The sequence below is a fragment of the Halichoerus grypus genome, chromosome 15 (assembly GCF_964656455.1).
Source record: "Halichoerus grypus chromosome 15, mHalGry1.hap1.1, whole genome shotgun sequence".
NCBI lineage: Eukaryota > Metazoa > Chordata > Mammalia > Carnivora > Phocidae > Halichoerus > Halichoerus grypus.
Genome location: NC_135726.1, coordinates 55,116,420 through 55,130,926, shown reverse-complemented (window position 1 = coordinate 55,130,926; position 14,507 = coordinate 55,116,420). Strand labels below are relative to the sequence as shown.

Sequence of the window (14,507 nt, the reverse complement as noted above, 5' to 3'; positions counted from 1 at the left end):
CAGTATATGGGGCTTTGTATTGAAGGTCAGTGATTCCTCCACTCTCCTCTTTCTTCTCCCACTCACCCCCCCACACCTCCCCTCATTGTCTCTGTCTCCCTGAGCAGGGGCCCAGGAGCTCCAGGCCCTGCCCTGTCTGGCCTCAGGCCCCAGGAATGCTTCCAGCACAATCAGGGCCCACAGAATAACAGGTGCTCGCTCTCCCGCCCCTTCCACAGCTCTGGGGTGGGAGGAGGTGTCCAGCCCCCAGGCAGCAGGGGCAGGGCCTTGGCCAGCATCTGGGTGCCAGCAGGGCAGGGGTGGGGCTGGGGGGGGGCAGTGAGGGCTTTAAAACACTCCTTGGGGAGGCTTCCAAGCTCCAAGCTCACCACCAGCCTGCCCGTGGTCACCATGTGGTTCCTGGTTCTGTGCCTTGCCCTGTCCCTGGCAGGGACTGGTGAGACAGTGGGGAAGATGTGGGGTGGGGGAGTGGGCCCGACTCTCATGCTTCCCTCACCCCCCATAACTTCTTTCTATCCCACAGTCCACCCCAGACCCAGGTCCCAGGCTCTCTCCCAGGCCCCTAAAGTCCTACTTCAGCCCCTCCTCCTGGTCACAGTCCTCATTCTTGCAATCGGTCCCTGCTCCCTCCCAGGAACCCCCAGAACTTTCTCTTCTTCCCTACTCAGACTCCTGCCCCTCACCAAAGAGGCCAAGCCTGGGCCATCTCTGTCTCTGTCTTTGGGGGACTCCAACTCTTCCAAGGAGTGCTCCCAATCCCAGCAGACCCTGGGACCCTGATCACCCCCACCCACCCCCTTGTTCTCTATGGCTCTGTCTCCTGAGTCCCCAAATCCTTCTACACCCTGGTGATTTTTCCCATCTGGCTGTCAGCTCTCAACTAGATCCTCTAGTCCCTGACATCTGGTTCCCTTTAAATCTTCCCAGGACCCCCAAATTCCATCAGACACTTACACTTCTCCCCAAACAGACTTTCTGGCCTGTGACTCCAGGTGGGCCCACCCATCCGGTATGAGGGTCCTACAAATGTCTCTTCCTTCCCCAACTCTTTGACCCTGAACCCTGATCCAGCATCCCCCTTTTTTCCCTGAGGAAGAACACCCAGAACCCCCAACTATAGGTTCCTTTCCTTGTGTAATTTCCTTCCTCCCCATGCTCCAGCCCACCCCAAGTGAATCCCTCCTGTATGGCTCTGGTTTTCTGGGCTTCTCTCCAGGATCCCAAATACCTTCCCAGCCCTGCTGTCCTGCCCTACCTCCCCCAGTACTCCAGCATATGATTTTAAAACTCCACATCAAGTGGGTCCTCCCTGCATTCCCACAGCTGCTTGGCCCCAATATGCCTCCATCTTCATTCCTGTCTGGCACCACTCCCGACAGAACCCCAGATCCCTCCAGTATCCTCAGACTATGAACCCCATCTCCATGAGAATCACCCAATCCCAGAAGAACTGTCATCCAGCTCTGCCTCCCCCCGAGCCCCCTCCCAGTCCTGACCCCAACTCCAGTTCCACGGCCTCATCCCTCTTACAAAGCCATTCCTGTTCAAGGACCCCAGACCCCCAGAGGACCTTTCCCAGCCCCAGTCAAGGGACCTCAAGTTACACACAGACTCCTCAGCCCAGATGCTATTCTTGGCCTCTCAGACCTACTTCCCCTGCATCTTTAAAGAACCCCAAAACCCAACCTAGACCCAAACCAATTCTTCAGCCTGGGATCCCTGTAACCCCCCCAAATCCTTCCTTCCCAGCTTTTGAGCCACTCTCTAGGGGCCCTATATTCTCTGTTTCTAGAATCTTTTTTCCCTCTCAGAACTTACAATTTTCTGTTCCCCAGGCCAAGACCCCAAATCACCCCCTTATCACCCAATCCCCACGCCACATGCTACTCACACGCTGCCTTCTTGTCTCCTGCCTGATCCCTGTGGTTGGCTCTGTTCTCAGCATAGTCTCCCCACCCAGGACCCACCACCAACCCATAATCCCAAGGATGGCTCCAGAATTCCAGAAACTTCCCACACCCCTTGCCCATCTCCCCAGACCCCCAGCCCTGCTCCTCTGCCCCCATGTCCCTCCAACCCAACATTACAGCTCCCTCTTCTAGCCCAGGACCCCTGGCCCCGCTGCCGCCTCCCACCTGCCCTGACCCAGTACCCCTTCCACAGGAGCCGCGCCCCCCATCCAGTCCCGGATCATAGGAGGCTGGAACTGTGAGCAGAATTCCCAACCCTGGCAGGCAGCTCTGTACCATTACAGCAAGTTCCAGTGTGGGGGTGTCCTGGTGCACCCACAGTGGGTGCTCACAGCCGCCCACTGCATAAACGAGTGAGTGGGGGCAGGGCAGTGGGGAGAGGGTGTCTGTGCTCCCACAGGAATAAACAACTGGGCACCGACCCTGGGTTCACCTCAGGGGAGGCTGGGGGACTGAGGGAAACAGATGGTACTGGTCTGGGTCCCATGGAGAGTGGCAGGGACAACCGCAGGGAAGCCCTCCCATGGCAGCCGGTGTCTCTGCCTCTCCCTGTAACTGTGTCTCTGTGTCTCTCAGTAACTGGCTCTGTTGTGTGTCTGTCTGAGTATGATTTATCCCTGTATCTCTCTCTCTGTTTGGTCTCGGTGTCTCTGTGTGTCTCCCTGTGTCCGTCCACCTCTGGGTCCCTCTGCTGCATCCCTGTCACTGTAGGTCTCACCCTCTATCTCTCTGCCCCATCTCTCTCTCTCTCTCTGGGTCTCTGCCTCACTCCCTCTCCCCATCGCTGCTGAGCACCCCCAGGATGGGACTGAGGGGGACCCCCAGAGAAAAAGAAGGGATTATCCTGAGATGTATGTGTGAGGGGGCTTCTCATGTGCCCAGCCCCTCCGTCCAGGACAATGATGCACTGCAGGGGACACAGGGAAAGGCTGGTTTCAGCTGGAGCCTGGTGGGGGCCCTGGAGGAAGGAGGAGGAGAAAGAGGAGGAGGAGGAGGAGGAAGGGGGAGAAAGTCTGGGGAGGGAGGTGGAGCAGACCTTGGGCTGGGGGCCAGGCCAGCAGCTGCTGGGGAGCCAGCCCCACAGCCCCTGCTGCAGCTGAGCCGGTCCCAGGCCCCCTCCCTGCTCCTCCCATCCTCCCTCCCTGTTCTCCCTCCCCGTTCTCTCTCAGGCTGGGCCCCACCCCCACCGCCTGCACTCCTCACTCTCTCCCTTTGCTTCCTGGCCCTGTCTCACTGAGCCTGCTGCGCCTTCTTCTCCCTGTCTGTTCCTTCCCTCCTGCTCCTTCCCTCCCAGGGACTCTTTCTTCTGTCTCTCTCTCCTTTGTGCTCTGTCTCTCACTGTCCTCCCTCTGCCTCTCAGCCACTCTCCCTTTGTGCTGTTTTTCAGGCTCCCTGTCTTTGACCTTGTCACATCCTTCTGTCACTCACTGTCTTTTCTTCATAGCTCTTTATCTTCCCAGCTGTCTCTCCCTCCAAGGTTACTCCTTGTTTCTGTCTTTGGGACGCTCCCTGGCCCCATCTCCCTTTCCCCCTCCTCTCTCCTCATTCCCTGGGGCCCCCTCTCTCCCCAGCAATTACCAGCTCTGGCTGGGTCGCCACAACCTGTTCGAGCATGAAGATACAGCCCAGTTTGTCCAGGTCAGTCATAGCTTCCCACACCCTGAATTCAAGCTGGACCTCCTAAAGAACCATACCCAGCTCCCCGGAGAGGACTATAGCCATGACCTCATGCTGCTGCGCCTGGCAGAGCCCGTCCAGATTACAGATGCTGTGAGGGTCCTGGACCTGCCCACCCAGGAACCCCAGCTGGGGAGCACCTGCTATGCCTCTGGCTGGGGCAGCATTGAACCAGATAAGTGTACGCCGGGGGCCAGACCATGCAGCCTGGAGCCCAGACACTTGGGTGTAGGGAGGAGGGGGCTGGGGACCGGACTCAGGGTCTGAGTGAGGAGGGGCTTGAGGAGTCACCAGGGGTCTGGTCACAGCCCTTTTAATCTCTGGTCTGTAGTCATATACCCAGACGATCTCCAGTGTGTGGACCTCAAACTCCTGTCCAATGATGTATGTGCCAAAGCCCACTCCCAGAAGGTGACAGAGTTCATGCTGTGTGCTGGACACTTGGAGGGCGGCAAGGACACCTGTGTGGTGAGCCAGCCTGCCCCACCCCCCACCCCCAGGCCTCCAGGTTCTGGGGGAGGGGACTCAGGTTCTGGACTGCTGTTGAGAGCTAACCAGGCATCCGTCTCCACTGCTGCCCAACTCTAGCTTCTCCCAACCGAGCCTCAGCGCCCTCCCCCCTGCCCCCTTTCCTTCCCACACCCTCATCCTGGTATCCCACGGATCTCCCTCCTCCACATCAAAGTTCACCTCTGTTGGAATCCCGACGCCCTCTGGCAGTGGACTCTGGAGAGAACTGTGTCTTTTCCCGGAGCACCGTGTGCGCTCTGTGAGCCCAGGTGTTAGAGCTGGTGCTCCACAGGCGGCACCCGGGACCTTGCTGACCTTTTGCTCTCCCCTTTGTGCTGCAGGGTGACTCGGGGGGTCCACTGATCTGCGGTGGTGTGCTTCAAGGAATCACATCCTGGGGCCACATCCCATGTGGCAGCCCCAATATGCCCTCGGTCTACACCAAAGTGATCTCGCACCTGGAGTGGATCAAGGAGACCATGACAGCCAATTCCTGAATGCCCCCACCATGTTCTCTACCCCAGTAAAATCGAATACGCATCAAATTCGGATCACATTTCGTGTCCTCTGGCCTTCCAGACGCTGGGAACCTGGAAGCTGGGGATCCACCCAGCCCAGGCTAGAATCCTCTACAGCCCTCCCACGCTCGCGGCAGGAGGCGTGCACGAATGAGCTAGGGAAAAGGAAGGACCAGAAACAGGTGTAGACAAACCGGCAGAGAGAAGCTCAGACCCCAAAGGGCAAGCAAGGCAGGGACTCGATACCGGTTCACACATTTGGACCCGACCCTGCTCTAGGGGAGAGGACGCAACGCAGGGTCGGACTTAAAGGTTGTGAGGCGCCCACGTTTTATTGTGTCGGAAACGTCAGTAAGGGGGCGCGGGTAGGAAATGTTATCACAAGCCACGCCTTTCGGGGGAGAGGCTGGTTCCCCAGAACCGCGTAGCTACATCAAATACTGGGCAGTTCAGTGTCCCGCCGGGGGCGTGACTGGATATCCAGGGGCGGGACTCGCCCTCGGAAGGGGAGGAGTTCCCACGTTGGAGTGCAACTTCGGGGCGTGGCCTGAGAGGGCTAGCTTACGGAAAAGGAGGGGGCGGTGTCGCACTGTAGGGGTGGGGGCAGGACGAGGATTCAGCGGGCGGGAACAGAGCTGCAAAGGGTAGACCCTAGCTCGAGGGGTGGGGCATGTTCCTTGGGAGTGGGGCCTCGAAGGGAGGTCTAATCTCGGGCACGTGGCCACGATGAAGGGGACGGACCCGGTATCTGACTGCGGTCACTGGTCAGTATCCTGACAAACTCGGGTGCTACTGCTTCGAGAGGCTTGAGGGGGTGAGTGCATTGGGCAGCTCCACGGTGTGCTTCCGGTCCGCGGCGGACTGTTCTTGGGACATGCGTCTCGTGGTGTTCTGCTGCCAGGCCCACCGACGACCCTCACCCGCCGCTCCTTAAAGGAAGTCCTTTTGCTCCACATGCCCACGTGGTTTAAGTAGCTCAGAGCTCCTGCGGGCGGGAGGGCTAGTGGGCCGTTGAACTCCGAGCCCCGCCCTAGGCCCCGCCCCATCCCTCGAGGGCGCCTCCCCTCGGGTCCGCCCCTATCCGGCCCCAGGCCCGGCCTCCAGTTTTCCCCGGGCTCCGCCCCCTGCCCCACCGAGGCCCCGCCCCTTCCTCCCGAGGCCCCGCCCTCACCGGCCCACAGCATCAAGGCACCGGCAGCCCAGCACAGGTAGGTGGTCACCAGGTAGGATACCTGTGGCCTCGGGCGCAACGTCTCGCAGTTGACTACAAAGAGTGTCAGACTGAGAACAATCAGGAGCCCTGCACTGGGGTGGGGCCAGAGATGGACACAAGGCTGGACAGGGACCCCAGGACCCCCCAGAAAAGAGAAGAGACAGACAGCCTCTCCTCTCCCACTCTCCGTGACAAGCCATTGTGTGCGCGCGCGCACACACACACATACACTCCCGTGACAGACAGAAAGATACCCGGACGGAAGTGTAAAGAAAGAGGGGAAACAGGAAGGAGAGAGAGATACCCCCTACAGTCACCCCGACTGCGGAAGATAAAGTAGAATTGAGATGCACACAGAAAGAGTGGGGCAGAGACCCCAACTGCCGTTCAAAGACAGACCCAGCAGATAGCACCTCTTACCCCAAGCCGACACTTACCAATGCTGAAGCTGAGAGAACTGAAGACAAGGTCAATCTTAGTTAGGCGTCGGAAGACTGGCCGGAAGGAGAGGCCCATGGTGGGGAGGAGGATGAGACACAGGGTCAGGGCCAGCATCATGAAGCCCATGCTCATATGGATGAGAACTAGGGGGAGAAGAGGAAATGCTCCAGAGTCATCCCCAGACACTCTCCAAGGTCATCCTCCAATCTCATCCCACTGACATCCCCATGAGCAGCCCAGTGGACACCCCCAAAGCTTGGCAACAGACATCCTCAACTTCACCCCCATGCCCATCACCTAAGTTCCTTCCTAGAAACCCCAAAATGACTCTCACTCTCACAAAGTCACCCCAGGCACTTGTAAAGTCAAAATCATCCCCAATTATACCCTCAAATTTGTCCCAAATCACCCCCCACCTACCCCAAAGTCAACCCCAGAACGCTCATAATCAACTCCACCCATACAGATGACCCCTGAGTCACCCCCACTCACATCCTCAAAGTCACCCCACAGAATCATCTCAACCATTTCTAGAGTCATCCCCACAGACACCTCCAAAGTCATCCCACTCATACTCCCAAAAGGCATCCCACAGCAACTCACATTAATACCCTCAGTGTCACACCCAGACGCTCCCAATAGCACCGTCAAAATTATCCAAGACACTTTAGTCACCCATAGTCTCCAAAGTCACCCTACTTCTGCTAAAGTCTCTCCCATTCACATCCCAAGGTCTCCTAGTTATCCCATTTACACTCCCAGAACCTCCTGAATATCACCTCCATTCACATCCCAGAGCCCCCCACAGACATTCTCCAAATCACCCACCTTGACCCCCAGAGCATACACAGATATGTACACACAAGAAAAACTTCCAAATACCCTAAAACCACATAATCCCACTCAGTCTGAGTTGCTATTTATCCAATATACGTTTCAAAACAAGAATTTTGGCCCCTTCTGAGAATTACATCTCCTTTTAGCCCTTCCCTACTTTGCCCACTTTTGAACAGTGCAAGACGGTTTCAGCCAAATAAGCTAAGACTCCATCTACTTTGTTTCTGGCAAACTGTGTATCTCTAACACGTAACCAGAAACCTAACCAGAAAGTAAAAGCTTGGTCATATATACAGAATAGCAAGAGTCCTCTGGGGATCAATCACAAAATCCTGGTTGAGGACTTATGACATGCTTTGCCTTCTGGGGCCATAAAAATAGTCATGACTCTGGCTGAACCAATCACAGTGTCCCATACCACAGGCCATGATGATTGGCCCAAAGATGGGCACATGGCCAAAGCCAACTAATCAAGCTCTGCTCTGGGATTTCTCTCTCTCTCTCTCTCTCTTTTTTCTTTTCTTTCTTTCTTTCTTTTTTTTTTTTTAGATTTTATTTATTTATTTGAGAGAGAGATAAAGAGCACAAGCAGGGGGAGTGGCAGGCAGAGGGAGAAGCAGACTCCCTGCCAAGCAAGCACCCTGGGATCATGACCTGAGCCAAAGGCAGATGCTTAACCAACTGAGCCACCCAGGCGTCCCCTGGGACTTTTTCTAACTGAAGCTGTCAAGAGCACTCTTTCCTCTAGTCAAGAGGATTATGAGCCTGGGGCTGTCTGAGCCTTGGACCCAGTCTCATGAGGGCAGGAGATCTGATAGAGTAAAACTTAGAAAGAAAAGCAGACAAGAGGACAGGAGAAAGAGAGTTGAGATGACATTCAAGTCCCTGGCTCTTGTCATCCCAGAGACTGGAGTACCTGTGGTTTGGTCAGAAGTAGACATTTGTGGTGTAAGCCTCAAAGTCCATTCCCTACTCTCAGCCCCAGTTATAAGCCAATCAATGCATTGCATTGCTCTGCTGCTATATTTGTTTTGGGGTGCTCATGTGACCCAGCCACACAAGACTTTTGTAGGAACTTTTTGTGTTCTTTTTTCTGCCAGACTTGAGGCCACATTGTTAGTATTTCTGCCAGTTGTCTGTCTGTCTGCTCTCAGATCCATTCCCCACCCTTCCCTGTTCTGTATTGCAAGGACTACATTTCTGAGCTTCCTTTGCTCATTGGCTTATCAGTATGTTTGGCTTATGGGCAGCACCAGCAGAAGACTAGCTCTGGAAGGAGAGGACAAGCCAGTGTATTTATTTCCCTCTCCCCAACCCCCACCTCAGCTGGTGTCTTTATTAGTAGTAGCTGCATTTTTTTTTTTCCTGTGATTCTAGTCACCTCTAAGCAAATCCCACCATGAGTCTATGCCTTCCAGATGGCTCCAGCTTCCAGGCTCTGGTAAGACCACCACCTCCCTCTCTTCTGTCCCTATATTTACTCCCTCTGAAGCATCTAGAATGATTTATTTTCCTAACTAGATCCTGACTTATCACTATGTGGAGCCTTGAGAATGAGGCCAATTTAAGTACCCAAGAAAGAGACAGATAGTAATGTCTGATGCTCTCACTTGGACTCTTGAATTCAGCCATGCCTGAAAGCATTCCTACTCCCACTCTTTTTCATTTAGGTGAGACCGTAAATTCCTTCACTCAAGCTATTTCAAGTCAGAGTTTCTGTTACTTATGATCCCAAAGATTCCTGACTAATTCAAATCCTTTCTGTAAGTTGGCAAGGAGCACAGGATTCAATGCTGCCTGCATACCACACACTAAAATCACAGTCAAACCCTAACATACACACACACACACACACACACACACACACACACACACACAACCAGAATTGCATTTTCACCAAAAATCTAGAGGGAGAAGAACTCCCCAAAGCTGAGAAGCAATTGGTAAAATCTCAGAGGCAAAAGTGGGGAAATTAGAACATAAAAATTCTAAGTTTCTACACCTTAAAAAAAGCCCTCATAACCTATATGTTATGTCTTTATGCCAACCATAAAGCATTGTACATTCTTAGCATTCAATAAATGATGATTTACTTTTAAAAAGAGAGCTGTAATACTGCCTTGTGTGTTTTTTAAGTGATAAACATATACATTATATAGAGAGACATACTTATATGTGTGGGTGTGTATGTATGTGTTTGTAGATAAACATAGCTATATTCTCATATGTGCAGAAAATAAGACTAGAAGAACACACAAGAGCTTAAAAATGGCCTAGTAGCATCGGTTGCCCCCAGGAAGGGGAATGGGTGGGATGGGAGACAGAAATGCAAGGGAGACTCTTGCACTTGTTAAAATGTTGAACTGTGTAAATATATTGCCTGTTCAAATAAAAGTAACCAAATTTTAAAATAAAAAAAACTTTAAAATCACCCAAAGTGGTGATTAACATAACAATAAAAAATTTAAAATAAAATCACCCAAAGGTAACGTGTTAGAGCAAAAGGGGAATGAAAGGAACATTCACCACTCTTTTTTGTCTTCCCAGCACCTCTGAACACCAGTCCACATTTGGAGAATTTTCCCCAACATATGCATCCACACTTTGCAGGAAGGAACCAGCCTCCCATAGAGTTAAGACCTCAGCACATGACAAGGCTCCACCAATAAAGAGCCACACTAGACTTGGAATCAGCAGCTAAGAGTGGGCATGGACTCTATTCTGGTAGGTGTGGCCACAGCCACCTCCAGGGTCCCAGGGCAGCAGAGAAAGAGGTTCCCCAGTGGAGTCCAGGCCTGGAGAGACTGGGGTGCACAGAGCAAGTTGCAGTGTGTGCGCCCAACCAGCCAGTCCTCCGGGGGCTCTTTGGGCATGGTCCTGATCACTTGGCGCCTGGAGCCCAATTCTCTGGCCCTGCAGGGATTCTGCAAACTCCCCAACATCCTGTATAAATCTATTTTCTGCTTAAACTAGCTTTAATTGTTTTCTGTTGCTTGTCATGAGAATCCTGACTTCTCTAGGGAGTGTATATCAAAGTCTTACAAAGTCTCCTCAGCTCTTCTGAAGGACTGCTATTCCACGCTTGGGAATCTACCCCCCAGGGTAATTATGCTCCAGTAAAGTACCATCAATATGGAAGGAAGTTGTGAACCATTGTTTTTGTCCACCCAGCATCCATTCCCATTCTTCTGGCAACAACAGCTTGACTTGGTTCAGAGGAACTCTCTGCCCACCTTTGGTCCTTGTGCTTCTGACAGAAATGACCCCTCCATTGACTCGTAAGAAAAGCGTGTGATCCAGAGCCAGCTAATCACAGCAAGACATCTCCCTGACCACAGCAACTGGGTGCAGAGAGGAGAGAGAACTCGCAGGGAAGTAAATCTGATCCTATCAGAGCTCATACTGAGATCTTTGCTTGAGGGCTACAGAAGACAACTTATTCTCTTTTCCGCCGTGGTTGTTCACAGAAAGGACAGAATCTGGGTGCTGATGATGGGCCCCATTACCACTGCCTAGGCATAGCTTGCCTACGAGGAAGCCTTCACAGAGAGGTGGCAAGAGACAGATTCCCTAATGACACCCTTTAAGCGCCTGGATCCAGCAGTACCTGAACCTGGAATAGATCTATGCCTCTGTACTTTTCCATAACTTGAAACCATGTTTGTCTTACTTACATCAACTTGAGTTTGGGAGGTATACACAAAAGAGATATCCGAAATAAATAAATAAGATTAATATCACACAATGTTCTGGAAGTTTCATAAACTTATTTGAGATCTGAAACGAAGGTAGGTGCATTGGCTGAAAAAAAAAATCCCGTATAATAATAATAATAGCTAAAGCTGGTGTAGTGCTTAATATGAGCCAGGCACTGTTTTAATTCCTCTGCTTGTTTTAACTTGCTAATTCTTCAAACAATGCATGAATAGAGACCACTACCACTACCATTTTAGAAATGAGGAAACTGAGCCACAGAGAGGCCAAAGAAGGTGCCCAAGATCACCCAGCCAACAAGTGATTGAGCCAGGATCCAAACCCAGGCACTCTGACTCCAGGTTCTGGATTGTCTCCTGTTGCAGTGTTCAAAATCACTGGAAACACACAGAGACCTACCAGGAAGCAAAATGTTTCTGAAGGAGCTGGAAATCATCTTTTTTTTAATCGTCTTTTTTTTTTTTTAAGATTTTATTTATTTGCAAGAGAGAGAATGAGAGACAGAGAGCATGAGAGGGAGGAGGGTCAGAGGGAGAAGCAGACTCCCTGCTGAGCAGGGAGCCCGATGTGGGACTCGATCCCGGGACTCCAGGATCATGACCTGAGCCGAAGGCAGTCGCCTAACCAACTGAGCCACCCAGGCGCCCCAAATCGTCTTTTAAAAAAAAAACAAAACACTGTTTTAAAAAATGAGGGAGAGGGGCACCTGGGTGGTACTGTCAGTTGAACGTCTGATTCTTGGTTTCAGCTCAGGTCAGGATCTCCGGGTCCTGAGATCAAGCCCCACCTCAGGCTCAGTGCAGAGTCTGCTTGGGACTCTCTCTGCCTCTCCCTCTGCCCCTCCCCCCTGCTCTCTCTCTCTCTCTCTCAAATAAATAAATAAATCTTTTTTTTTTTAAGTGAGGGAGAGAATGAGGGCATCTTTAGCCATCTAATGATGAGGCAGATTGGTTTTCGGTCAATTGTAGGGCTCTTCCCATGCACCAGGACAGTCCTGTTTCCCTGTTTCCTCAAAAGCTATATGTAACTCCAGGAGACTCCTTCACAAGGCCTTCAGAGAATCTCCAGAGACCCTCCTGAGAATTCCAAACATTCCCCCCAAGAACATCCAAAGAGATTCCCCCAGAGATTCCTGCCCCTGATAACCTCCTGAGACACCCCCTCCTTCGAGGATCCCATAGCCTGTCCAGGCTCCTACTGACCGGTGACTTGGCCCAGGCTGGCACACTTGTGCTTTCTGCAATCTGTCCAGATGCCCAGGTAGCCAGTATAAGAGCCCTGCAAGTAGGCCAGACGTCCATCTGCCACGCTGAGCGCCATCAGGGTTGCAAGGACGTTGAAGACGAGAGACCAGCCCCGCAGGATGAACTTGCGGTCCTCATCCCAGGAAGAGACCACGTCGGCTGGGAAAGAAGAGAGCTCTGGGGGCCGGGATCCACCTGCAACCCACTGCTGCATGCTAGTCTCCATTTCTGACCGCGGCCACATCTCCATCCCCACCCAGACCTTGCCTTTTACCCCATTTTCAATCCCCCTCCTCCAGCCATCTCCCCACCCCCACCCAAACCCCAATACCCACCTCTGCCCCATCTCTGATTCCAAACGCATCCTCATTCTCATCTCTAACCCTAATGCCCACCTCAGCCCCCATCCACAACCCCATTCGAAGCCCAAACCTACTTGTTTTATCTCCAACCCCATCCTCCAGTTCCTGTTCCCCAAACCCCAGCTCCATCACTGCTCTCAACCTCATCCCCTTATCTAGACCCCTGTCACAAATCCCAATCCAGGACACATACAGCTACAACAGAGGCTCCAAAGTGTGTTCACGAGGCTGAGACCCATGGTGTCGCCTACACCCTGCATTCACCACGCCCCTGTGATCCTGCCAACCTTGCCAACATGCAGGGACTCCTATCCCCACTCCCTTGCTCACTCACCTCCAGCCACACTAGACTTCACAGGGTCCCACTCACACTGAGAGCTTTCCTACCTCAGCACCTCCACACACAGTTCAGGCTGCTCCTTCTGCCTGGAACACTCTTCTTCCACCCGTGCCCAGAATGCCCTAACCACCCTCTCATGCCCCTCCTTCCACATCTTCTTTCCTGAACCACCCAGTCCAGCCCAGCCTCAATTCTTGGGTGAGGTCACCCACCAAATGCTCCCACAGTGCGACGTGCAACTTGTCTTCACTGGTATCCCACAGACTTGTGATTCCCCTTGTTTCACTACTTTTTTCCCTATCAGTCTCCCCCAGTGGACCTCCTTGAGGATAGGGAACAAATCTCTTCTGGTTCCCACTGCACCCTCATCAGCTGGTATAGAGCTTTTGCTATTTGTTCAATGAAAAGGGTCATGACTGAATGCAAGAATAAATGAACTGGTGGGGGCATCCATGGTATCTAGTTAGAGTAATACCTTCCTGTCCTTCTGTGGCACCTCTCAATGTGGATTTCAGAAGAAGTTGGATATATAGGTCTTGGACTTGGGAAGGAGCTCGGCGGGGGGTGAGGGGGTGGACAAAGTTACTTGGAGCATCAAAATCAACATCTGCGAAGTGTAAAAAACTCCAACAGGTTTTGATTACAATGGGTTCTATGTGCTTTTACATGTTATTAACCCACTTCATCCTTAAGAAAACCCTCTAAAGTATCATTATCTCCTTGGACAAATGAGGAAGCTAAGGCGCAGAGGAGTTGGATATTCATGTGATTAAAGACATGAAAGTTCATGGATTTTTCTTTTTACTTTCTTTCTTTCTTTTTTTTTTTTCCCCCCAAAAGGTTACCAAAAAGCCAAAAGGAGGGATGGGGGAAAGGCAAGTTTGAAATATCTCCACTCCTGACTGAAAAGGCTGCCCACACTCGGAGTACCTGCATTCCCACTAAACTCTTTTGAGCCCTTCTCAAGCTGTGGCTGTTCTGCCTCCCCTCCCAAGCCCGGACTGCAGGTCTCTGAGGGCAGTGAATGGGTCCAACCTTCTCTCGGTCCCCAAGGCCTCAGGAGAAAGTAAAGAAAGACAGAGACAGAGGAGAAAGAGAGCAAGGAGAGACACCGAACTTGAAAAGGGAATACAAGGAGGAAATTAATTCAGGGAAGGCCCTGGGAGTGGGGCGGGGTAGGGGCAGGTAGGAGGAGGGACTTATAAATTCAGATCTCAAGCCCTCCAGAAACTGTAAGAACTGACCTCAGAGATGCTGGTGCCCTAGTGCTGGCTCAGCCCTGCCCAGCCCTGACCCTACTCTGGCCCCTCTCTGATTCTGCTCTGTCTGGTCACTCCCTCCCCACTGCCCCCCCACCCCTGCCCAGTCCTGACATCTCTCAGACCCATCCATGACCTCTTCTTGACCCAATCCTGACCCTGCCCATATCCCACATGGAACCCACCCTGACCCAACCTCAGCCCAGCCCCCATGTCACTCACACAGGGTAGAGTATGAATCCATGGCCAACTTCCTAACCTCCCGGAATCTCTCCAACTGTCATGGAACTTCCCTCCTGTCCCCAGCTGCAGGCCAGACTGAAGCCCTGAGGCCTGCCCCTGGACAGCAGGAGAGACCAGAGAACACAGAAGAAGGGTCAGAGAGATCCAAACCACAAAGGACAGAGCCTGAACCTGGGAAA

At 52.5% G+C, this 14,507-nt stretch overlaps 1 protein-coding gene across 1 annotated transcript; it reads left to right on the top strand.

Moving 5' to 3' along the window:
• Nucleotides 1–390: 390 nt before the first annotated feature.
• Nucleotides 391–4,681, top strand: LOC118543227 (kallikrein-1). The gene is made up of 5 exons (XM_036104039.2): nucleotides 391–436; nucleotides 2,164–2,323; nucleotides 3,542–3,828; nucleotides 3,979–4,115; nucleotides 4,499–4,681. The coding sequence occupies exons 1-5, from the start codon at nucleotides 391–393 to the stop codon at nucleotides 4,652–4,654; spliced, it is 786 nt and encodes a 261-aa protein (XP_035959932.1). The 3' UTR covers nucleotides 4,655–4,681.
• The last annotated feature ends 9,826 nt before the right edge of the window (nucleotides 4,682–14,507 follow it).